This window comes from Monodon monoceros, unplaced genomic scaffold, assembly GCF_005190385.1.
Source record: "Monodon monoceros isolate NGI ecotype Baffin Bay Population unplaced genomic scaffold, NGI_Narwhal_1 Super_Scaffold_9, whole genome shotgun sequence".
NCBI lineage: Eukaryota > Metazoa > Chordata > Mammalia > Artiodactyla > Monodontidae > Monodon > Monodon monoceros.
Window position 1 is genome coordinate 20,552,616 of NW_021703786.1, and position 26,284 is coordinate 20,578,899.

The 26,284-nt window shown below is 40.2% G+C and overlaps 1 protein-coding gene across 1 annotated transcript; it reads right to left on the bottom strand.

The window, feature by feature from the left end:
• Window positions 1-11,120: 11,120 nt before the first annotated feature.
• On the bottom strand, window positions 11,121-24,375 carry LOC114888999 (leucine-rich repeat-containing protein 37A3-like). The gene is made up of 4 exons (XM_029211710.1): window positions 24,207-24,375; window positions 20,384-22,191; window positions 19,856-19,960; window positions 11,121-11,213 (listed from the first exon to the last, which is right to left on the bottom strand). Exons 1-4 carry the CDS (start codon window positions 24,346-24,348, stop codon window positions 11,121-11,123), a joined length of 2,148 nt encoding a protein of 715 aa, XP_029067543.1. The 5' UTR covers window positions 24,349-24,375.
• Window positions 24,376-26,284: the final 1,909 nt, after the last annotated feature.

Genomic DNA, 26,284 nt, shown 5'->3' on the forward strand with positions numbered 1-26,284 from the left:
CATAAGTATTTTATTTGTTTTGATGCTGTTACACGTGGAATTGTTTTCTTAATTTCATTTTTCGATTACTCATTGCTGGTGTGTAGAAATAATATTGATCTTATATCCTGCAACCTTGCTCAACTCATTTATTAATGCTAACAGTTATTTTTCTAGATTCCCAGGAATATGTCTTCTGGTCTTCCAGTTTCCCAGGAATACACTGGAACATTTCAAAGTCTCTGTGGACATCTCATTCCTCAGCTTTCCTTTTTAAGCTTTTCGATTGGGCTGTTTTTTGCCCCCAACTGTTATCCATTGCCTCATGCAGCTGCCATGTTAAAATATTTGCTTGAAAATGTTTTCCAGAAATGCCACCTGAGGAGAGTCTTTTCTCACTAGACAGCTCTGAGTCAGCTCTATGGCAAGCCTTTCAAGTGAGGTCTCCCAGGGGACCACCAGACATGTAAAACAATGACAGTTCTTTGGGAATGAGGCTTTGAAGGCCCTCCCAGTCCATGCTGCTCCTTGTAGTATCAGGGATGTGGGCTGTTTTTCAAGGCTACCACTGGCATGGAGAGCGAAGGTCAAGGACAGGTTAAAGCAACACAGATCTCATTGTTCTTACAGAAGTTAATTTGTTTTCCTTGAATAAATTGCTCCCCAATTTGCTTCAAGCCTGTTGGTTAAATTTCCAGAGCTCAGAAAAAGTTGATTCTGACCATTTTTGCCAGTTTTGTTGTTGTTGTTATTATTGTTATTGTTGCTTCTATGGAGGGATGAATTTTCAGATATCCTTCCTCCATCATTTTTACTGATTTTCCTGCAATATTTTTTAAAAATCTCTAAAGTCTCAATGACCATAGGCTAATTAAATATTTATCATGGGAGATGATTAAGGAAAAAATAAATTAAAAGAGAAAAAAATAAATAAAAGAGAAAATATAATTCTTATAGAGGCTTTCCCAGATGGGTAGATGAAGTTTGAAAAGGTATTTCTATATTTAGTGCTCTCAAAATTAAGGTTAAAGTAACAGATGTTTTAACACACCCCTTTTTTTTCATTCAGGTTAAACACAGACTTTAGAGTCAGAACTGAGTTCAAATTCCAGCTCTGCTTCCTACTAGCTTGATGACTTAGGACAAGTTATATAACTTCTCTGTGCCTCAGTTTCCTCATTTGTACAATGGTGTAATATATCTATCACATAAGGTTACTGTGAGAAGTAAATGTTAAATGCTGATCACAGATGCCTGACAACCCAAAAGATATTAGTTTTCATAATTATCTTTCAATATTCTGCAAAAATACACTAATAATTCTTGAGTACAGTTAACCTAAAGTCATATATTCTTTTCTCTCTTCCTGTTTCTTTTGGGTTTTTTTTTTTCCCCTTATTTGTTTTAAAGAACTAAGAAAAAGAAAGAAAGAACTAAGAAGAAAATCTATTCCAGCATTTTGGAATAAAATTTTGTTCCCCAAAATTTATTTATTTTATTATTATATATACAAAATGTTATTTATTTATTCAGCAAACATTTATTAAATACCTAGTAAATATTAGGCACTATGTCAGGCACAGGAATAATAATGACAATAAAGTGTGGTCCCTGCTCTCAAGTTGTTGACAATCTAGGAGACTGACAAGTAAACAGTTGATTACATACACAGTAGCAAAGGCTATGATACAAGAATACACATGGGACTATGTGATGGGAGTATGGCTTTCACCAGTTCCTCTTGGATTTCTCTCTTCTTCTTTGGCTCCAGAACCAAGGAATTAGCCCTATTTTTGTCTTTAACTGGGTAGTGTAAATCATGAAATTTTTAAAAATTGGTAGAGATGAAAGAAAAACACCTTGAATTATGGAGGACACTAGAAATAGTACTTTTTTACAGAGCAAGGGCTTCCTACCAGCATAGTCACTTTGAGGGTTTTTAACCTGAAAATCTTTTGGCATATTTTTTCTTTGCTAGCCACTTTTTTTCTATTTTTTTTTTTTTGTTTGTTTGTTTCTCTTCTCCACTTTATCATCTAGAGACCTGGGTAGTTCCCAATGAAAGAGTGTTTTACAGATTCTAAGGGTGATTTATACGTAAAGGCAGAAAATGATTTTTTTTTTAACCTTCAAGTTCCATACCAAAAAAAAATGAATATAAGCTTTCATGGAAGTAATTGAAAATGCAGATAATTTTAATTCCATTCCATTTTTCAGAATTCTCAGTCATAATCCTTCGACAACAGTTGAAGATTCTCATCTTTTTAAATTGCCAGCATTAAAATATTTGTAAGTATTGCAACAGTTTCATGGCTCATGAGATAATTTCTGGTCCTTTTTACTTTCGTCAAAGATTGAGTACTTTGGCTAAAAAGTAATAATTTAGATTTTAACTGGGTTATTGAAAATAAGAGTTATTGGCAAAGAAAAGGATTAAGAAAAGATATATACGGATAAGACAGCCAGCAGAGTATGGAAACAGTGTTGAAGAACACAGATAGATATGGAACATGTAGATGCATGTAGGAATATTATTTATCCCAGAAAGAAAAAAGGAATAAGGGGTACATTATTTTTTTTAAAGAGTGATCAAAAGAGGTAGATGCAATTGAAAATGAGAAGTTAGGATAATAGAAAATGTTTGTACTGTTCAGCACCAAGGTCATTCATTTGATGATGCAAATTTAAATTTCTTCAATAAGAGCTGTTTTGGATTATCATCTATGGCAAGTAAGAAGGCAGCATTGAAGTAATCACATGTTAAGTATCTTTTTAAGTTTAGAACTTTTGTCTTTGGGTTTTCTATCACGCATGTTTGGGCTTCTCCTTCAGAGATATGGGAACAACACAAGTGTCACTTACAACAATTGAAAGCATCTTCATGATGACCCTTGAATTGGAAAAACTGTAAGTTGATTTTCCTTACATTTATTTTCACTCAATTGTTTTTTTAGGTTTGTTTTATTATTTTCTTAAGTCAGGTTTATTTATGTATAATTTTCATTTAACAAAATTCACTATTTTGAAATATACAGTGTGATGTGTTTTGACAAATGTATAGTTCTGTAGCCACCACCACATCTGAGGTAAAGAAAAGTTCTGCACTCCCAAAAGACCCCTCGTGTCCCTTTGTAGTCAATCCATCCTCCTCTCTCTATCAGCCCCGGGCAACCACCAATCTGATTTTTGTCCATATAATGTTGCCTTTTCCAGAATACCTTATAAATGAAATCATGTGGTATGCAGCCTTTTGTTTTTGGCTTCTTTCACTTAGCCAGTCTCGTTGGAGATTTATCTATTTTGTTGCCCCTGTCAGTAGTTCATTCCTTTTTATTGCTGAGCAGTATTCTACTTGTGTGGATACACAGTTTGTTTACGCATTCATCGTTTGATGAACATTTGAGTTTTTTCTCGTTTTTTGGCTATTATGAACAAAGCCTCTGGAAATAGTCACATGAGTGTCTGAACATATGTTTTGTGCGAGCATATGTTTTCATTTCTTTGGGGTAAAATCCCTAAGGGTGGGATTGCTTCATCATATGCTAAGTGCATATTTAACTTTTTAAGAAACCGCTAGACTGTTTTCTAAAGTGCCTGTGCCAGTTTGCTTCCCCACAGGCAGTCTATGAGAGTTGCGGTTGCTCCACATCTTCACCTGATCCTTATATTTGTTTTTAAAAATATTTTAGCCTTTCTAGTAGGTGTGTAGTTGCATCTCGTGGTTTTTGCCACATTTCGCATTTCTGTAATTGATGATGTTGAGTGTCTATTCATGTGCAAATATCTTTTTAAATGAAGTGTCTGTTCAAATCCATTTTTAATTGGATACTGATATTGTTTTAAGAGTGCTTTATATAAAAAGCAATGGAAAAAGTCCTTTCTCTCAGATATGTGTTTAGTAAATATCTTCTCCCAGATTGTGACTTTTCTTCATTGTATTAAAGTGTCTCTGAAAGCTAGAAGTTTTAAATTTTTGATGAACTCTAATTTAGCAATTTTTCTTTTTTTCATATTTATTTAATTAATTGATTTGGTTGTCGGGGGGGGGTCTTCATTGCGGCTCATGGGCTTCTTAGTTGTGGCATGCGAACTCTTAGTTGTGTCATGCATGTGGGATCTACTTCCCAGACCAGGGATCAAACCCGGGCCCCCTGCATTGGGCACTCGGAGTGTTAACCACAACGGAATCCCTTAGCAATTTTTCTTAAATGGTTTGTGCTTTTTTGTGTCTTATCTAAGAAATCTTTGTCTGAGACCCCATTGTCTAACCCAAAATCACAAAGATTTTCTCCTCTGTTTCCTTCCAGAAGTTGTATAGTTACATTTAGGTCTATGATTCATTTTGAGTTAATTTTCATATATGTTGTGAGAGAAGGTTCAAGTTTCATTTTTTTGCAGTTTCAAAAACTATTTCTGTAGGACCCTATTGTGACAGTTTATTACACAACTTACTGCACCTTAAACTGTGCCATCCCCCCGCCAATATGGCAATCTAATAGAAACTTTCTGTTATGCCCAGGCTAGTTGAGGGGATTGCATGAGATTAGTATGCGGAAAGGGCCCTGCATTTAGCAGTCTGTTCCAACCGTCTTTGTCAGGTCAGCTGACCAATGACTGTCTTCACCATGCCGTCACACATTGGTCACTGCTCTAGCCTCATCTTCCTCAGCCTCCCACGGCATCTGCCACAATTGCGATCCCTGTCTTGTCAGCTAGATGCCCTCCTCTCTGGATATTAAAAATTATTTCCCTATGTAACGGCAATACTGTTCACACAGAGTACTAAATAAATTAAATTCCTACACAATAATATTACTTAATAAAGCTTTGCTATTCAAATTTCCCCAGTTGTCTCTCTCATATAATATCATTTCTTTTAACAGCTTTTTGAGGTATAACTGACATACAATAATCTGTGTTCACACACACACATACATACACACCATGAAGACATCACCAAAATCAAAATGTCCATCACCTCAGAAAGTTTCTTAATGTCTCTTTGTAATTCTTCCTTCCCATCTTTCCTCGCCCTTCCCAGTTGCCATGCAACCATTGATCTGCTTTCTGTTTGCATTTTCTAGAATTTTATGTAAATGGAATCATACAGGGTATACTTTTTCTAACTGGCTTCTAGCTCAGCATGATTATTTTAATCTTCATCCATATTGTTGCATATATCAGTAATCCATTTCTGTTTATTGCTGAATAGTATTCCATTATATGGATGTACCACCATTTATCTATTCACCAATGATGGACATTTGAGTTGTTTCAGTCTTTGTCTATTACAGATAAAGTTGCAATATAATACTTGTACACAATATAATAGTTGTGTACAAGTCTTTGTGTGGATGTATACTTCCATTTCTCTTGGGTAAATACCTGCAAGTAGAATGGCTGGATCATTGGTAAGTGTATGTTTAAGTTTTTTAAAAATACCTATTTTCCATAGCGGTTTGATCATTTTCATCTCTACCAGCAGTATATGAGAGTTGCATCTTCTTCACGTTGCGGCCAACACTTGCTATGCTTAGTATTTTTAATTTTAGATAGTTTAATAGGTGTGTAGTTGTATCTCACTGTAGCATCCCTAATGATTAATCATGTCAAACATCTTTTCATATGCTTATTTTCCATCCATATATCTTTGAATCTGTTATCTAAGTATAAGAGATTGCTAAGTATCTTCTCCCATTCTGTGACTCATCTTTTCATTCTCTCAGGAGTGTCTTATGCAGGGCAGAAATTCTTAATTTTGATGGTGTCTAATTTACCTATATTTTTCTTTTATGGATTATGCTTTTGGTGTTGTATCTAAGAAATCTTGCCGAACTCACGGTCATAAAATTTTTCACCTGCTTTCTTCTAGAAGTTTTATAGTTTTATGTTTTACATTTAGATCTTTGAACCAATTTGAGTTCATTTCTGTATATGGTTTGGATGGAACTTCTTTTTTTTTTTTTTGCAGCTGGATATTCAATTGCTGCAGCATCATTTGTTGCAAAGACTATCGTTTCTCCACTTAAATGCCTTTGAACCTGAAAGTCAGTTGTCCACATCTCTCTACTTCTGAACTTTCTATTCTTTTCCTTTTTCTCTGTCGTTACACTACTATCACAATGTCTTGAAAGTGTAGCTTCATAAGCCTTGAAATCAGTTACTGTTAGTTCTCCAACTTTGTTCTTTTTCAAAGTTGTTTTAGTTATTCTAAATTTTATTTCCATATGAATTTTAGAATTAGCTTGTCAATTTCTATAGAAAAGCCTACTGGGACTTTGATCTATAAATCAATTTGGGGAGAATTAATGTCTTCACAATATTGAATCTTCTGATCCATGAATACTTTATACCTCTCCATTTATTTAGGTCTTCCTTAATTTTTTACAGTTTTCAGTGTGTAAGTCTTTTACATCTTTTGTCAGATTTATTCTAAGTATTTTATCTGTTTGATCCTGTTATAAGTAGTATTTTAAAACTTTGATCTCTGATTGTTGAGATAAATTAATCTTTTTGTATGTTGATCTTGTACCCTGCAAACTTGATAAACTCATTTATTAGTTCCAGTAGCATTTTTGTAGATTCTATCACGTTTTCTACATAATCGTGTTATCTGCAAATAAAGATAGATTTACTTCTTCCTTTCCATTCTGAATATCTCTTTTCTTTTTGTTGCCCTATTGCACTGGCTAGAACCTTCAGTGCAATGTCAAATAGAAGTAATGAGAACAGACATCCTTGCCTTTGTCCTGATCCTGGAGAGAAAGTACTTTGTCCTTCACCATTAAATATGATGTTAGGTATTTTGTAGAAGTCATTTATCAAGTTCAGGAAGTCTCCTTCCATTCCTAGTCTACTGAGGGCTGTGTTTTTCTTTAATCAGGAATGGATGTTAGGTTCTTTCACTCGTTTCCTGCATCTATTGCAATGACTATGTGATTTTTCCCTTCTTTTCTTTTCTTAATTTGTTTATTTATTTTTGGCTGCATTGGGTCTTCATTGTTGCACACAGGCTTTCTCTAGTTGTGGCAAGCCGGGACTACTCTTTGTTGCAGTATGCAGGCTTCTCATTGTGGTGGCTTCTCTTGTTGCAGAGCACAGGCTCTATGGTCACGGGTTTCACTCGTTGCGGCACATGGTCTCAGTAGTTGTGGCTCACTGGCCTAGTTGCTCCGTGGCATGTGGGATCCTCCCAGACCAGGGCTCGAACCTGTGTCCCCTTCATTAGCAGGCAGATTCTCAACCACTCTGCCACCAGGGAAGCACTTAAGTATTTTTTTTTTAATGTATTTTTTTGCTGCGTTGTGTCTTTGCTGCTTTGCCTGGGGTTTCTCCAGTTGTGGCTAGCAGAGGCTACTCTTCGTTGCGGTGCACCGGCTACTCATTGGATGGCTTCTGTTGTTGCAGAGCACAGGCTCTAGGTGCATGGGCTTCAGTAGTTGTGGCACACAGGCTCTAGAGTGCAGGCTCAGTAGTTGTGGCATACAGGCTTAGTTGCTCCACGGCATGTGGGATCTTCCTGGACTAGGGATCGAACCCGTGTCACCTGCATTGACAAGCAGATTTTTAACCAATGAACCACCAAGGAACTCCCAATTCCAGTATTTTTAATCTTTTGTGTAGATCATTATTCCAATCTGGTGTCATTTTCCTTCTACTTAAAAATACTTCTTTTAACATTTCTTATAGGGAAAGTCTACTAGTAATGAATTCTTTCAGCTTTTTTATGTCTGAGATAGTCTTTATTTTGCTTTTGTTTTGACAGATCTGGGTATAGAATTCTAGGTTGATAGAATTTAATTCACTACTTAAAGATGTTATTCCACTGAGTTCTCGTTTACAGTGTTTCCAACAAGAATTCTGCTGTCATTGTTATCTTTGTTCTTCTGTATGTAGTGTATAGTTTTTTCCTCTGGCTGCTTTTAAATTTTTCCTTTATTGCTGGTTTTGAGCAATTTGATTACTTTTTGTGCCTTGGTGTCGTTTTGTCCATGTTTCTTATGCTTAAAGTTCATTGATCTTCTTGACTTTGTGGGTTTACAGTGTTTACCAATTTGGAAACATTTTGGCAATTATTTCTTCATTGTATTTCTCCTCTCCTTCATGGACTCTAAGTACACATGGATTAGGCCACTTGAAGTTGTTGCACAACTCACTGATGCTCTATTCATTTTTGTTGTTGTTTTGTTTTGTTACTCTTTTTGTTTAATTTTGGATAGTTTCTATTACTATGGTTTAATGTTCACTGACCCTGTCTTCTGTGGTGTCTCTTCTGCCATTAACCTCGTTCAATGTCTTTTTCATTTAGACATTGTTTTTAATCTCTAGAAGCTCAATTTGGGTCTGTTTTGCATTTTCCATGCCTGTACTTAAGATTTTCAGTATTTAGTCTGGGTTTATTTTTTTATTTTATTTTTTGCGGTACATGGGCCTCTCACTGTTGTGGCCTCTCCCATTGCGGAGCACAGGCTCTGGACGCGCAGGCTCAGTGGCCATGTCGCACGGGCCAAACCACTCCACGGCATGTGGGATCTTCCCGGATTGGGGCACGAACCCGTGTCCCATGCATCGGCAGGCGGACCCTCAACCCATGCGCCACCAGGGAAGCCCTAGTCCGGATTTTTTAACATACGAAATAGTTATAATAACTTTTCTTCATGTATAATAACTTTTTAAATATTCTTTTCTGCCAATTCTAACATCTGCATAGATTATGGGTTAGTTTTCATTGATTGCCTTTTCTCCTCAGTATGGGTCATATTTTCCTAATTCTTTGCATGTTTGGCAATTTTTCAGATGATCCCACATATTGCGAGTTTTAGTTTATTGTGTGCTATATATATTTATATTCCTGTAAAATGCTTGGGCTTTGTTTTGGGTGAAATTCAGTTACTCAAAACAATTTTATTCTTTTAAGTCTAGCTTTTAAGATTCGCTGGGTGGGAGTCCAAGTAGTCTTTAGTCTGGAGCTCATTATTTGCAACTACTTAGACAAGTCCTTTCTGAGTATCATGAGGTTTTCCAGTCTGACTTGTAGGAACAGGTACTATTCCTACAACTCTGTGTGATATCCAGTTATTCTTCTTATTAATCCTTTCATGTGGTTCTTTTCCTGGCATCAAGTAATTCCTCACACAAATGTACTGACCAATACTGTGTTGAATTCTCAAGAGATCCCTCTGCGTATCTCCAGAGTTCTTTGTGCACTTCTTTTCTCTCTGATACTCTACTTTGTGAATTCTAGTTACCTTGGTTTTCCCAGACTCTTAGCTCCATTTCATTAGTCAGGGAGTCCACCAGTCTCGGCCTGGACTTCTCTTCCCTGTACCATGACCTGGAAACTCTCTCAGAGAAGTAAGTTATGGCCATTATAGGTATCACTTCATTCATTTTCCATCTCCTGTGGATCACCGAACTGTATTGCCTGAGGTCCAGTTTCTTGAAAACTGTTGTTTCATATGTTCTGCCTGATGCTTTCATTGTTTCAGGTGGGAGGTTAATTTGCTCCTTGTTGCTTCATCTTGGCCAGAAGCCAATAACATTCTTTAAGTCTGTTTTGTTTTGATACAGGGTCCAATTAAAGATTAGGCATTGCATGTCATGTCTTTCTTTCCTTTAATCTAGAATATTTCCCTACTATTTTTTTTTTGGCCTTTTATGACATTGGCATTTTTAAAGAGTCTAAGCCAGTTGTCTTGTAAATTGTCCCACAATCTGGATTTGTCTGTTTCCTCATTAGATTCCAAGTAAACATTTTTGGGAAGAATACTATATCGGTGATGTATTCTTCATACTTCATCACTTAAGGTGGTCCAGTGCTAAGTTTGATCACTTGATTAAGGGGGTATCTTCGATATCTCTCCATTGTAAAATTATTTTTCCCCTTGGTAATTGATAAATAACATGTTGGGTGATACTTTGGGATCAGTGAAGATCCTACTTTCAAACAACTCTTCACCCAACTGTGCATCAATGATAATCCTTGTCTGAATCGATTATTACATTGATAGTTGCAAAATGACACTTTCCTGATCTATCATTCCTTTTGCATTTATTAGCTGACATTATTCTATAAAGAAGAGCTCCCCCACTTTTCATTTTGAGTATCATTATGAACTCATGTGCTTTTTTCTAAATTAACTATGTTATACCTTATTATAATGATCATGTTATTCTTTGGAATGTTCCATTTGTCCAGATTTGGCCAATGCGATCTCTGTTATTGTTTAAGCACATGATGCTTTTTTATTACCAGAATAATTTCTAATATATTACTACTGACATATAGGAACTGAGAAAGGGACTCCAGAAGGTGAGGTCTTATTCAGACTCTTCTTAGAAGTCTGCCTTCTTCCTGTGTACTCTCAACCCAAAGTGAGGCTTTGGGGTTGGTAGGAGATACTTCTGAAATAAATTACAGATCAATGTCACCCAATTCTAATCCCTATTCCCTTTTTTCTAGGCATACCATGCCTACTGCCATCCTAATTCTTCTGTTGGGCACCTCTCTCCTCCTCTATATTTATTTACAACAGTCAAGAGCACCAATTGGCCACTGGCCCCTATCCTGTTCTCCAGCCCATGAGCCCCAAGAACTTCTTTTTGCACTGGTCTGTGGTGGCCTTGGACTACCCCTTCTCCCTACTCAAGTAACTCTTTTATCACAACTTTAATGACCAGTGTTTCCATTTATAGGATCTTACCTAGCCGTATGGGCTGCTGCCTCTGCCAATTTAAAAATACTACTGAGGTTGCCTGTAAGACAGTCAAGCTGCGTTGTGACAGTGAATGCCTGACAGACGTGACACCTTGTGGTGAGTCTCAATTGCGGGATAATAAATTGTTAATTTAATTTTTTAATGTTTATTTTTAATCAATGATGATAAATTTTAAAATTAGTGGTGTAATTGCATTGTTTTAATTCATTCATTCAGAGTTCCAGCTCCCTAAGATTCTAAGAGCTACCCCCTTGCTAAAAATCAGATCCTTGGTTACATTATTAAGCTAATATAACTGATCTGCATACATAATGGAACAAGATAAAGGAATGGAAGGGGGAAGGGAATTAACATTAATGGCCACTTTTCCTATGCTGTGCTCTCTGCAAATGAGAACTTATTCATATAGTGAATCACTTGGAATCATGCAGCCCGGGGCCTGTCCTGGCTGAGGCAGGAGGTGGGTAGGTTTGCTGCTGGGCTGAGCTGCAGGGAGCCGAGCGGCACACAGCTGACCTGCAGTGGGGTCAGGAGAGGCCAGGGCCTGAGGAGGGCCATCTTGGGCAATGGCTGCTCTCACACGTTCTTCTTTACCCTGTCTTTCTGGCACCTCCCTGCTAGTTATCCAAGGGTTGGGATCTTTTTTTAAAGAAAAAAAACAACCCAATGGGAATTTTCCACCAGCTTGAAATGGTGGAGAACCCCCTACCAAGACAGGGTACACATTTGTACCTGAGTTTGAGAACTTGGGAGAAAAGTTAGGCCTTGGCTCCACAGTGGAGGGAGGCCCAGTGATCCAAGTATTCTTGCAACCTCAATGACCGTACGTGAGGGGCCAGAAGTAGATGATCCTCTATGGGCAGGAGGTCGAGCATGTTGTAAATAACTGGTACTTGATGAACCAGGAGAGAGGAGGGCACCAGAATAAATTGTTGTTTGATTTAATGATCTATGCCCCTTGAGGATGGTATGTTTTCCAGTTCCCAGGGACGGATGATACTGGGCAAACGAGGGAAGCCCCTCTTCATCCTTCTACTCATCCTCCTTTGCCCACATTTCCCCTTGTGGAAGTACTGGCTACATGAGGGATTCTAGTTTCAGCCCTGCTTCTTCTTGCAGGCCCTTGTTATTGGTATATAAATATTCAACTATTTACATTTTAATTCCTTACCACATGGTTAAACTTGGTTATGAATTTATATATTTTAATATGAGAAAAATAAGTATTTTACAAGCAATGCTGAGAAGCCAATATTAGAAAATAACGTTTGCAGGTGGCTTGAGGCAGAACAGGGCTCACTCTGTGGCAGTCTCGTGTGGTGTCTCACTTTCCTCACCCACCTCTGCATCAATCCAATAGGCAGCCAGAAGCTTCTCTGCTGGGGCTTTGATGACTTCCCTGGGGTAAGAAGACTAATTGCAAGGCTTTTACTTTTGAAAGGAACAATTATAGTTTCATTATTTCCTCATTTAGATGAGAAATTTAAATTGTCCCCTATCATTCACGTTGCATCCTTATAGAATATCTCACCCTCATCAGAAGACTCCCTGTCCTGTAGCTTTGGTGCCATGTTTTCCTTGCCTGTGGCGTTGAGGGGCCTATAGGTTCACTTTGATTGGAACCCCACCCAACCGGCAGAACCTTCTGGGCTGTCTTCCAGGCCCACTGATCCTCTGGGGGACCGTGTACTATCACCCCATGGCTTGCACCGTTCTTCACCTCATATTACTAAACCACCAGCAGTATCTGTGGTCCTTTTGGTAGATTATCAAGTTTTGTTCATTCAGAATTTCTTTTACTCATTAATGTATTTAACTCTCACTGACTTAATAAATGTGATTAATGACTTTCTTTGCAGGAGTGGAAGAGCGTTTGCACCTTCCGCAGGTGGCACTGTCATTATAGAATCACTTGGAATCATGCAGCTCGTGGCCTGTGCTGGGTGTGGCAGGACGTGAGTAGGTTTGCTGCTGGGCTGAGCTGCAGGGAGCCGAGCAGCACACAGCTGACCCGCAGTGGTGTCAGGAGAGGCCAGGGCTTGAGGAGGGCCGTCTTGGGCAATGGCTGCTCTCGCACGTTCTTCTTTACCCTGTTTTTCTGGCACCTCCCTGCTAGTTATCCAAGGGTAGGGATTTTTTTTTAAAGAAAAACAAACCACCCAATGGGAATTTTCCCCCAGCTTGAAGTGGTGGAGAACCCCCTACCAAGACAGGGTACACATTTGATTTAATGATCTATGCCCCTTGAGGATGGTATGTTTTCCAGTTCCCAGGGACGGATGATACTGGGCAAACAAGGGAGGGAAGCCTCTCTTCATCCTTCTACTCATCCTCCTTTGCCCACATTTCCCCTTGTGGAAGTACTGGCTACCATGAGGGATTCTAGTTTCAGCCCTGCTTCTTCTTGCAGGCCCTTGATATTGGTATATAAATATTCAACTATTTACATTTTAATTCCTTACCACATGGTTAAACTTGGTTATGAATTTATACATGTTAATATCAGAAAAATAAGTATTTTTACAGGCTATGCTGAGAATCCAATATAAGAAGCCAATTTAAGAAGAAAATAAAATTTGCAGGTGGCTTGAGTCAGAACAGGGCTCACTCTGTGGCAGTCTCGTGTGCTGTCTCACTTTCCTCACCTGGCTCTTCATCAATCCAATAGGCAGCCAGAAGCTTCTCTGCTGGGGCTTTGATGACTTCCCTGGGGTAAGAAGAGTAATGCCAAGGCTTTTAATTTTGAAAGGAACAATTATAATTTTCATTATTTCCTCCTTTTAGATGAGAATTTTATACTGTCCCCTACATTTACCCTGCATCCTTATAGAATATCTCATCCTCATCAGAAGACTCCCTGTCGTGTAGCTTTGGTGCCATGTTTTCCTTGCCTGTGGCGTTGAGGGGCCTATACGTATCCCTAAGCCAAAGTGGCCGCCTTCTCCCGAAAAAGCCCTCCTAGAACACAGAAAGGGAAATATTAATTCTGCATCTCCCCTGCTTTCTCTGGCCACAGTACTTTACCCTCCTCAAATTTACCTGACTCTCACTTTCCCCTGGGCTTCTCTTACGCAGCAGAAATCGAAAAAAGCCCCTTGGAGGAAAACACACACAGTTAGTGTTACATGTCATTTTCCACCTCTCTCACAATGTGTTATCTCTGGTCTTATTAGGACTAAATGGGTACCTCAGTCCATAATCACAATGAGCAAAAATCACCACAGACCCGGGATCTTGAAATTCATTCCATGCCTGCTGGCCTTCCAGAAGTTCTCTGTGTCTGTCCAAAATGGACCCCCAGTGTCTCCGGGGAGACCATTGCATGTGGCTTAGCATGGAGTATAGGCAGGATTTTCAGCCCCGTTCACCTTTCCTGGCCCTTGGCCAAGTGCCCTCGTGCGGTGAAAACACTGCACAACGGCGCTGGGCAGAAACACGTTACTCTCTAGATGCGCTTCACACCAGTCCGCTTCGGACTTAGTCGCACATGCAGCATTTGCTGGGGGTGTGGGTGTGGGGAGAAGGTGCTTTTATTTTCCTGGCTGCTCTATCCTGTAAGTTGAATCACACCAAGTAAACACGTGAACCCAACAAGCAAAGTTATCTATAGCTCTCTGACTTTCACACTGCAGGGTGTCACTGAGGTGTCAGTGAATTGTGAAATCAGTTTAAAGGCCATGACCAGCAGGGAAACACAAAATACTGTTTTTGAATACAAACAGAATAGGAAAAAAAATCTGAGTGCACAGTAAGTTTGTTTCAGAAACTACTTATGTCCATATAGTATGTGTCTACTGAATTGTGACATAAAACCTAGCTCACAGCCCAAGCACAGTGTGATCGGTAGAGAAGACCTCAGTGGAAAGGGACCATCTTCTTTTTCATAATCACTAGCAGTATGACCATGGGGCAAGATATTTTCCCTTTCTCTTTCTCCACTTCCTTATTATAAAAGGAAGAGACAAACTACTGTCTAAAGTTTCTCCCGGTTAAAATTCTATGAGGTTTGGATAAAGGGAATAGAGAGTAGGGGCCTGAAAAGCAGTAGGATGAGAAGGGAAGTTTTCTTGCCACCTTACAGAAGGGACTCACATGTTCTACCTTTCGTCAGCTTTGAGTGAGGCCAGCCCCTAAATCCCCAACCATGTGGCCCTCCCGACCCCAGAGCCTCCTAGAAGGCCTCTGGTCTGGCCTGATGCCTAGGAACCAGGCGTCAGGCCAGCAGGAACAGGTACAACCAAAACCCCTGCCCGTCCACCCTCTTTCCTTAAAGGACTAGTGAAAGCAGATGAACCTGTGCCAGTCCTGTTCTAACTCAGCTTGGGCTGGGGAGCTAATTCTGCTGATAGATAAATTAGGGTAAACCGTTAGGGTAATTAAACATTCTTCCTGTCTTTGGTGAGGAAATGGAAACAGATGAGTTCTAAGTTCTCCTCTAGTTGTAAAATTCTGCTTTCAAAGACCAATATTTACCTTCTGCTTCTTCTTTTATCCTCCTCATTTGCAATTCTATGAGAATAAATCTGTTTTGAAAGAAAACATGATCATGATTAGCCATTACAACTATTTCCAAATCCTTATTCATTCCTTTTTACTTTAAATCTTGTCTACCCAGTGAGATGATAACTTTTTTAAGGAAAGGAATTCTACCCTGTTTAAAATTCCTGTGACTCTTCCACAGTACCTAACTTAGGGTCTTGCATGCAGCCAGCGATATATTTTATTGACTGTTTTAGATAACATTCAACAGATAATTCCTAATAAAAACTCTTAGAAGTAGGAAAAGAAAATAAAAGTATCTAGCAGAAACCTAAGCTTTGTTTTTGTTTTTTTGTTTGTTTTTGTGGTACGCAGGCCTCTCACTCTTGTGGCCTCTCCCGTTGCGGAGCACAGGCTCCGGACACGCAGGCTCAGCGGCCATGGCTCACGGGCCCAGCCGCTCTGCGGCATGTGGGATCCTCCCGGACCGGGGCACGAACCCGCGTCCCCTGCATCGGCAGCTGGACTCTCAACCACTGCGCCACCAGGGAAGCCCCTAAGCTTTGTTTTAAAGTCAAGAACAAGAGTAGGATGCCCATGATCACTGCTACTATTGATCATTGTGGAGGAGGTCTTAATCAGTACGATAAGAAAAACGAAGTATTGGAAAGGAAGAGACAAACGTATTTGCATATGAAATGAGGGACCTAAAAAGACCAAGAGAATCAACCGAAATTTTATTGGAAGTAACATGAGTAAGATGGCTCCGTACAAAATCAACAGATCAACATATAAGCCTCAATAGCTTTCCCATATAACACAAATAACTAACTAAAAAACAGAAGAAACATCCCACTTACTATATCCATAAAAATACATAAAGTACCTAGGAATAAACTTAACCAAAAATTTGTAAGACCTATGCGATGAAAATATTAAAACTTTTCTGAAGGACATGAAGAAGTACTCACATGGCATGAGACACCATCCTCCTAGAATGTTGTCAAGAGGTCAGTTCTCCTCAAATTAACCTACAAATTCAATGCAATCCATTTATATCCAAAATAATTTTAAAATAAAACCTAGCCACCTGACACTTGGTAGGGAATATATGTAAGAATACTTAAGAAATGTATGCAAAAGAAGGTCAAAGAGTAGGACCTTGCCCTACCAGATATAAAATATGTTACAGAGCAACTAGAATTAAGCAGTGTGATATTGGTACTGGTACAGGACAAGATAACTGGATCACAGAATAGAGTCCAGATGAAGAGAGTATATTAGACCAGGGAAGAAAGAATAAACCATTCAGTGAAAGATTTGAAAACAACTAGATTTTCATGTAGGGGGAAAAAGTTAGATCCCCTACCTCAACCACACTAAAAAAGAAATACAACAAATTCTAGACAGATTATAAAAGTACTTGAAGAAAATATTAGAGATGATTTTTACGTCACGAGGTGACAAAGGCCTCGCTAACAAAACCCACCCCACATGAGCCATGAGGAGAGGACGGGCAGATATGGTGGCAGACTGTCAACACACCTCCTACTCTTCACAGCCCTTGCCCCCCTTTCCCCTGGACTGTTTGTCTTCTTCTTGTTGACTCATGAAACTCTTGGGAGTTCCCTGGTGGACCAGTGGTTAGGGCTTGGCGTTTTCACTGCTGTGGCCCGAGGTTCAATCCCTGGTCAGGGAACTAAGATCCCGCAAGCTGCACAGCATGGCCAAATCTCGCCACCCCCAAACAAACAAACAAAAAACTCTTCATAGTAAAGAAATACTGGGTTTCAGTGAATTTCAGGGTTTCGAATCTTTCCAGTGTTTTTGTCTCCAAGGAGACACGACAAAAGAGTGGAGTAGGGAGCACAAGCTTTGCAGTCGGGTGAAACTGGCTTCTGCTTTTGGTTTGGCCACTGGGCCCTCACACTGATCTCCTTCATCTATGAAGGAGGGATAGTAATATCATCCTCACAGGACTGTGGGCATTAAATCAGACAATATATGGAAAACTCTTCATCTTACGCTTGGCATGAATCAGTGCTAAGCTGGTGTCACAGACAAGATGGTGGAATTTATCAAAGGCTCTGCTTGTGGCATCAGGCTCTGAAGGCTCTTTTGCACCATAAGATTATAAAAATATTGCTCTTATTTTCTTCTAATACCTTTATGTGGTCTTTTTCACATTTATGGAAATATGTTTATTTAAGATGAAAAATGGGAATCTGCTATTATTGACCCCCCAAAGAGTTAGGCAGCTATTCTATCACCATTTATTCATTTTCTTCCACTGATTGGAATATTGAAACATGACATTTCAAAAGTCTTAACAACACATGGGTCTATTGCTGGACTCTATGCTACTTCAAATAAATATTCGGCTGCATTATTCCTCACTGTGGAATTGACATAATGCCTCATCTCTCTTCCGTTGAACACCATTATTGTCTACCATAGGAAGAACACTGCATGGTCCCTGTCCTCAAAAAGCTTATCACATAAGTGGGGAGAGGAAATAACGGTTAGGACTCCTCGCTTTCACTGCCGAGGGTACAGGTTCAATTCCTACTTGGGGAACGAAGATCCCGCAGGCCAAAACAAAACAAATGTAAGGTTAAACTACCTAGAAGTTAAAAACAATAAGAAGGGGACTTTCCAGAAATTCTAAAAAAGCAAAAGGCCATACGCCACCTGGCGATATAGAGGGTACAGTCTGGGCAATGGCCAATGAATAGCAAGCTGACCCCCTGCCAGTCCCCAGCCTCCTGGCTCAGAAATCATACTCTTCCTCACCAAGAGAGAACTCACGTCTTCCTGTTGTGGTGGTCGCACTTTATCAATATCACAGGATTGATCAAAAATCAGAATGCCAAATTATTACTTGACAGTGAGAAATACATCTCTTCTACACACAGGGCATCCATGTCTACACAATGAGAGAATTACCTTCTGTGGAGACAGGCCTCCGTGGCACACTAAAGCACAATCACACAATCGAAGGCTACTTAGTGAGAACAGAATTAGAAAAGGAATCAGCTGAATCCAGAATTCAATGGGAAGGCCTGAGGTAGCTGGATCCGTCCATCTCCTCAACAGGCGCGGCCTGGCTGGTGGGCCTGACTCTTCAGTTATGCTGCCTAAGGTGCCCTCTCTGCTCTCGGGCAATGCGAGGATGGGCACTGCCCATGTTGGTCTCTCCTCACCTTTTCTATGCTTTCACTACTGGCCAACCCTCCTGCAGACAGACACATTTCTCGTTAGAAGTTAGTACATCATGTCAGGTTGTATTCAAGTCTGATAGGCCCGCAAGCCATTGGTCCTTTCGCACCTCTGCTCAGCTCCATGATGTGCTAACTTTGGTGTTTCTGTCTTGGGGGGCTGCCTTTTAAAAAACTGCTTACCACTTTTGTGAGTTCTGAGGGGAGGGACCGCTTTGCTATGGCCCCTAAGAAATGGTGACAAACCTCACAGGACTAGGATCAGGAGGGCTGCAGTATTCAGGGAAGGCTTTACGAAGAAAGATATCTGAACTTGAGTTGGCTTTTCAGAGATTCATAGGACTTCCACAGGCAAAGCAAAATAAAGGAATTTTAGATGGGCAAAGGCACAGACAAAAGTAGGAATGGGTATGGTGTAACGAGCGTATAGTGAGGAGCTGCTTTGGCTGGAATGGAGGGAGGCCATTACAAGAGAAAAGGTAAATAAAGTAGGTTGGATTCGTAGGGCAGAATCAAGATTGTCAGCTTATTAAAACCACTCTTTTCATGTTAGCAACTGCCTGTGGGGAAAAGTAATAAACCACTGTGTAACTGAACAAAAGGTAAACAGGCTACCTCCAGGAATAGGCTACTATAAATATGACATACTTTAGGGTAGCCTGCTGCAGGATTTTACTTGCAGTGGTTTAATGGAACCTATCTACACAATTCCTAATACACCGGAGAAGAAAGATGCTAAGTAAACCTAAGGAATTGAAAAGATCACACTTTTGTCATCTAGGCATGTCCTTTTACCTCTCCCAGGGTGACTGATAGCTCCATGACTTTGGAGATCGTATATCTCCCATCATTTCAGCCAAAAAGGAAAGAAATCAAAAGTAGAATGAGAGTGACTGGTGAGTACATCAAATCAGCGTCGGTTTTTGAGTTGAAGGAATTTTACTATCATGTCAACTCTGGCCTTCCTATAAACTTAACTTGTCAAAATAGTCCAATGGCTTGTTATCAGGGATCCAATTCCATAGAGATTTCCTGGGAGTGGAGTTCCTTTAAAAAATCCTGTGGGGACTTCCCTGGTGGCGCAGTGATTAAGAATCCGCCTGCCAGTGCAGGGGACACGGGTTCGATCCTTGGTCTGGGAAGGTCCCACATGCTGCGGAGCAACTAAGTCCGTGCACCACAACTCCTGAGCCTACGCGCCAAGAGCCCGTACTCCACAACAAGAGAAGCCACCTCAGTGAGAAGCCCATGCACCGCAATGAAGCCCCAACGCAGCCCCCCCCCAAAAACAAAAACAAAACAAAAACACAAAAAAACATGCTAGGAATATACTTTTCAGAAAAAGAACAAAGTGTATGTCAGTCCTTATGACTAAAGAGAAGAATCAAGTAGTAGTAGGTGGAAAGGTGGATTTGATTCTCAGTTTGTGGGTTCTGAATCTGAATTAATTATTTTCCTTACCTCAATGAGACAGAGAATTGTAACCCAAATCGTCACTACTACAGATATGGATATTGCCAAGATGAGTCTGTTGTTATAGCCATATCCTGGAACTTCTTTTGTGAGCTAAAAAAATAAATAACAACTTTTTAAAAACAAGGAGATAGAAGGGATGAAAATTTACTATTCTTAAAGCTATTCTAAACGCTAGCTAACTATTCTTAAACTACTATAAAACACAATACTTTCAGGCGAGTAGCTTCTATAAGAACAAGCCAAATTTAATGTTGGTAATCTTATCATTAAAATTTTCTTCTAAAATTTATTTACCTACACCTTATTTATCTTGTGTTATGCCTTTTCTCGTCTTCCTTAGGAAGAGTGGCACACTGTCTAAATGAGCAAAGTGGGAGATCACTGTCTTAGCCCGTTTCATGGCTGAAGATAAGATACAGACTAGGAGCCCGTGGTATTCCTGCTTGGGCACGTTAATGGCGTGTCCTAAACTGAGTAAAAGTCCAGGTCCCATGTGTCAGGGGTTATCCTCACCTCACTTGACTCCTGCCCTTTCTGCTCACTCTGGGCTTCTGTGCGCTCACTGATATAGTTGTCAGCTTTCCACTGGTCCGTATCCCACTCCGCTTTGGACACATTTGCTTCTTGCTGCTTGCTGAGAAGCTTCATCAGGAGGCCTGTTCTAGAGATGAGGTTGGCACAGGCCAGCTGCACGTGGGTCTCTGAGCAGTTCATTTTTAAAGTCTGGATAACATGAGAAATGAGCCTTCGCACGTCATTGTTGGGGATGAGGGACCGTAGCCGCTGGTTTAGCTGAGTTTCAACTTGGTCACCCGGGGATGTGAGCCCTGGGAAAGCGAAGCCTGCGGCCTTAGAGGATAATTCAGTGCCCGTGTTGTGGTCCTCCCATCGTGTTTGGTTGGTGTGTTGAACAGTCGGCATACTGCTGTCTGCAGCAACGGTAGAATGTGCAGGGGACACGCTCCTATGGGTAGTGTTTCCAGGGCCGGTTCCTCCTGGCAGAGTGGAGCTTCCTGTAGAAATAATTTCTTCAGAAACACTGTGTGCAGTATTGTTTTCTGAAGTAGTGTTTTCTGTAGAAGGGTCTGAAAGAGAAAATAATTCTGGAAAAGGCTTTTCCTGAGAAGTCACTTCTGAAGATGAAAGAGCCTCTCGTGGAGGGGAATTTATGAGACTCCTCAGTACAGAGAACGGAGGGCTTACAAGCGTCATTCTATTGAGTGAACTTTTCTTTCTGAACTTTCGACTCCTTTTGCCTTTGGGTTTTCTGTGGACCCGATGAGACCTAATTTTATGGAAGATGTATTTTTTTCCAGTATGTGAGATTAGTTCGAAGTCCTTAATATTTCTAATTCTAGCCTTCGCATCCTCTAAAACATGAATAGTGTTGGATAAGTCTTTTGATCTGCTTTTAACGTCAGATGGGGATTTTGGAGGGATGGAGGCAGAAGGCCTGCCCTTGAAGTACTGTTTCCGGGAAGAGGAGCCTGCTGCCTTGTGTTCTTTTATGAATGAAGACTCTGCATTGGAGGACTTTCCCACCAGCTTCCTGGGCCTCTGCACCATGAGAAGCTGTTTCAGCTTTCTTGGGGATGGCCTCCTGAGCCTTCTTTCTTCGGCAGTGTTCGCCTCTGATGGCTGGGCATTCTGTTTCCCCCTGACGCTCCCATCTCCCACTGCTTTGAGGTGCATTTTCTGTACGCCCCTTGGGCCCTTGAGGACCCTGTCCACTCTCGGCAGCCTTTCCTCTGTACTCTCAGTGTTTGCTAGGCTGTCTTTCTGTGGTTGGGCAGTTTGCAATTTCTTTTGAAAGATGTAGCGTTTAAACGTGGCACTTGAAATGTTGGAACGCGTACGCGTGGCAGGTTTTTCTTCCTTTCTAACCTCATCAATTTTTTCTTGAGTTTCTGCAGCTAACAAATTTTCCGCAAAATGGAGTTTCCTCAATTTGTTTTTATTAGTTGAAGTGTTGGGTACAGGTGTAACAGAAGGGCTCCTTGTACTGTTTTTCAAAAGGCCCTGCGGCATATCTCCATCTTTTGTATTCGAAAACAGAAGCTGAATGAATGGTAATAATGTTGCTTCCACATCTCCGAGATTTCCCTCTGAGGTATAAGGCAGTATGTCATTTAGTGTACTGATAATATCACTTTTATTGTTAAAGTCCAGCTGCTCATTCATGAAGCCTGACAAGCTGACAGCACTTTTATCTGACGACGCCCTCTCTGACTCAACAGTCAGTTCGGTGCTGTTGTTCTTTTTCCGGGCTTGTAACACCTTCATCAACGATCCTTCGGCATTCCGTATAGATGTTTCTTCATCTGTCAAAAAAGAAGGGACTGTTTTGATCATTGAACACTGATGGGACAGCTTTTTGTCAGTCCACAGCCAAATAAATTAGGAATCAGTCAAAGTTTGAGTGCCACTGAGGAGTAAAAGAAACCCACACTTAAGCCTATGACTGGCAACAACAAAATGTGAAAAAGATATCTCTTGAAAAAGGGGCTATCTACTCAGAAAATTCTGTAGCGTGAAATATAGTAACTATGTTCAGCATTACTCCACTGGCTCCCAGGGGCCAGTACTCGAGGAAAGGCAAGGCTGGAAGACAAATATTCCCCTACTCAGCTGGACTCTCTGCAGATCTACTGTGACTCCTCACATTCATATACCCCATCCTGTCCTGCCTCAGGGGCAGAGGAGAGTGAGGCTTCCTCTCTCCACCCCCTCAGTGTGCTTGTGTTCTTGCTGCTATCACAGATGTCCACAACAACCGCCGCTAACAGGTCGTCATCTGTACATGTCCTTCTCCACCCACCCACCGAGTCCTTTGCTCAGTCCCTGCTTCCATATATCCCAGCGCCCATAACACAAGGATCTATACAGAAAAAACACTATGCCCACCCTGGCTCTTTGCTAAAATTTGGGCAGGGATCTGGGGTATAAATTAAGAGATTTGCCAGATTATATGCCAATGTGGAATGTTCAACAAATCAATGGAATAATACTTGAGGTCTTCAACTGCAGAAGGGAACAAGCAACTTCTGTCAGGTGGCTACTTTGCTTTCATTTCATTTTACTTCTAATATTTCCAGCTTTACTTGGGGAACCATCCAAAGCTTCTGACTGTGTGAAGGTAATGTGTACCATTGTGTAGCTGGGCTTCTCTTTCAAAAGGATTAAAAGTAGTTTTGGTGAGGGTCAAAGGAGGAGGGGAGGGTCATGAGAAAGGAGGAGCATGGGCTTGCAGAGAGCCCCAAACTGGGGACAGGAGATCGGGGCACTAGGGTCATAGCACTTAACACCTCTGATCTTGTTTTTTCTCACCTGTAAAAGGAGATTAAAAATGCCTTTTCTGCCCACATCTGGGGGAGAAGGGAGTAATATAATTAGTAAAACAGTTGTCTAGGGGAGTTCCCTGGTGGTCTGGTGGTTAGGACCCGGCACTTTCCCTGCTGTGGCCCTGGTTCAATCCCTGGTTTGGGAACTAAGATCACACAAGCTGTGTGGCACGGCCAGAAAAAAAAAACCGTGTTGAAAAATCAGCAATATTGTATTTATATAAGGTGCAAAGTGTTATTTGTATGATGTGCTCTAGATCACTGAAAGAGACTTGCATTCAAGCTACCTGGGCATGAAAACACATTTTGGAAGCCATCAAGTTAGTGCCAATAAATCTAATATATAGAAAAATAGTTGAAACCCCCTGAGTGTTTTGTGGATAGAAAAGCTTGAGATTCAGAGCAAGCTCAGAGCTAGACAGTCTAAGAATAAACTAACTCTCCCATCCATTAGAAGGGCTAGGTAGCAGCTTCTGGTTATGGAACCAGAAAATCTCAGGCTCCAAATAGGACATAAAACAGCATCACTTGTACTCTTTATAAAATTGCAGAAACACACAAAATAAACAAAAATATATTTACACCTCTCCTATGAGACAAAGAGTACCTGAGACTTAATGTATATAAAATCAGTTTACAAAATGTGATGCGCTATATGAATAAGTTCTCATTTGCAGAGAGCACAGTATAGGATATGTGGTCATTAATGTGAATTCCCTTCCCCCTTCCATCCCTTTCTCTTGTTCCTTTATGTATGCGGATCAGTTACATTATTAAGCTAACAATGTACCTGAGCGATTATTAGCTTAATAATGTAACCAAGAATCTGATTTTTAGCAAAGGGGTAGTTCTTAGAAACTTAGGGATCTGGAACTCTGAATGAATCAATTAAAACAATGCAATTACACCACTAATTTTAAAATTTATCATCCTTGATTAAAAATAAACATTAAAAAATTAAATTAAAAATGTATTATCCCACAATGGAGACTCACCACAAGGTGTCACGTCTGTCAGGCATTCACTGTCACAACGCAGCTTGACTGTCTTACAGGCGACCTCAATAGTATTTTTAAATTGGCAGAGGCAGCAGCCCATACGGCTAGGTAAGATCCTATAAATGGAAACATTGGTCATTAAATGTGTGATAAAAGAGTTACTTGAGTAGGTAGAAGGGGTAGACCAAGGCCCCCACAGACCAGTGCAAAAAGGAGTTCTTGGGGCTCATGGGCTGGAGAACAGGATAGGGGCCGGTTGGCCAATTGCTGCTCTTGACTGTTGTAAATAAATATAGAGGAGGAGAGAGGTGCCCAACAGAAGGATTAGGATGGCAGTAGGCATGGTATGCCTAGAAAAAAGGGAATAGGGATTAGAATTGGGTGACATTGATCTGTAATTTGATTCAGAAGTAGCTCCTTCCAACCCGAAAGCCTTTGGGTTGAGAGTTCACAGGAAGAAGGCAGACTTTTAAGAAGAGTCTGAATAAGGCCGCACCTTCTGGAGTCCCTTTCTCAGTTCCTATTTGTCAGTAGTAAGATATTAGAAGTTATTCTAGTAATAAAAAAGCATCGTTTGGTTAAACAATAACAGAGATCACATTGGCCAAATCTAGACAAAAGAACATTCCAAAGAATAACATGATCATTATAATAAGGTATAACATAGTTATTTTTAAAAAAAGCACATGAGCTCATAATTATACTCCAAATGAAAAGTGGGAGAGCTCTTCTTTATAGAATAATAAATGCAAAAGGAATGATAGATCAGGGAAGTGTCATTTTACAACTATCAATGTAATAATCGATTCAGACAAGGATTATCATTGATGCACAGTTGGGTGAAGAGTTGTTTGAAAGTAGGATCTCCACTGATCCCGAAGCATGGCACCTCATATTATTTATCAATTACCAAGGGGAAAAATAACTTCACAATGGAGAGATATGGAAGATACCACCTTAATCAAGTGATCAGACTTAGCATTGGGCCACCTGAAGTGATGAAGTATGAAGAATACATCACCGATATAGTATTCTTCCCAAAAATGTTTACTTTGAATCAAATGAGGAAACAGACAAATCCAGACGGTGGGACAATTTACAAGACAACTGGCTTAGACTCTTCAAAAATGCCAATGTCATAAAAGACAAAAAAAAAAAAATAGTAGGGAAATATTCTAAATTAAAGGAAACAAAGATATGACATGCAATGACTAATCTTTAATTGGACCCTGTATCAAAATAAAACAGACTTAAAGAATGTTATTGGCTACTGGCCAAGATGAAGTAACAAGGACCAATTTAACCTCCCATGTGAAACAATGAAAGCATCAGGCAGAACATATGAAACAACAGTTTTTAGGAAACTGCACCTCAGGCAATACAGTTCAGTGATCCCCAGGAGATGGAAAATGAATGAAGTGATACCTATAATAGCCCTAACTTACTTCTCTGAGAGAGTTTCCAGGTCATGGTATGGGGAAGGGAAGTCCAGGCCGAGCCTGGTGTATGCCCTGACTGAGGAAATGGAGCTGAGAGTCTGGGAAAACCAAGGTAACTAGAGTTCACAAAGTAGAGTATCAGAGAGAAAAGAAGTGCACAGACAACGAACTCTGGGGATATGCAGAGGGATCTCTTGAGAATTCAACACAGTATTGGTCAGTACATTTGTGTGAGGAATTACTTGATGCCAGGAAAAGAACCACAAGAAAGGATTAATAATAAGAATAACTGGATATCACACAGGGTTGTAGGAATAGTACCTGTTCCTACAAGTCAGACTGGAAAACCTCATGATACTCAGAAAGGACTTGTCTAAGTAGTTGCAAATAATGAGCTCCAGACTAAAGGTTACGTGGACTCCTACCCAACGAATCTTAACAGCTAGACGTAAACGAATAAAACTGTTTTGAGTAAGTTAATTTCACACGAAACAAAGCCCAAGCATTTTACAGGAATATAAATATATATAGCACACAATAAACTAAACTCACAACATCTGTTATCATATGAAAAATTGCCAAGCATGCAAAGAAGTAGGAAAATATGACCCATACTGAGGAGAAAAGGCAACCAAT

What these genes read in the sequence shown, in the direction of transcription:
- LOC114888999 (XM_029211710.1), bottom strand. Translation starts at nt 24,348, where the DNA reads ATGACCAATGTTTCCATTTATAGGATCTTACCTAGCCGTATGGGCTGC. An exon ending in GACAGACGTGACACCTTGTG is followed by an intron (nt 22,192 to 24,206) that starts GTGAGTCTCCAT and finishes CTTTTTTGACAG; the next exon opens with ATGAAGAAACATCTATACGG. An exon ending in AAGGGCAGGAGTCAAGTGAG is followed by an intron (nt 19,961 to 20,383) that starts GTGAGGATAACC and finishes TTATTTTTTTAG; the next exon opens with CTCACAAAAGAAGTTCCAGG.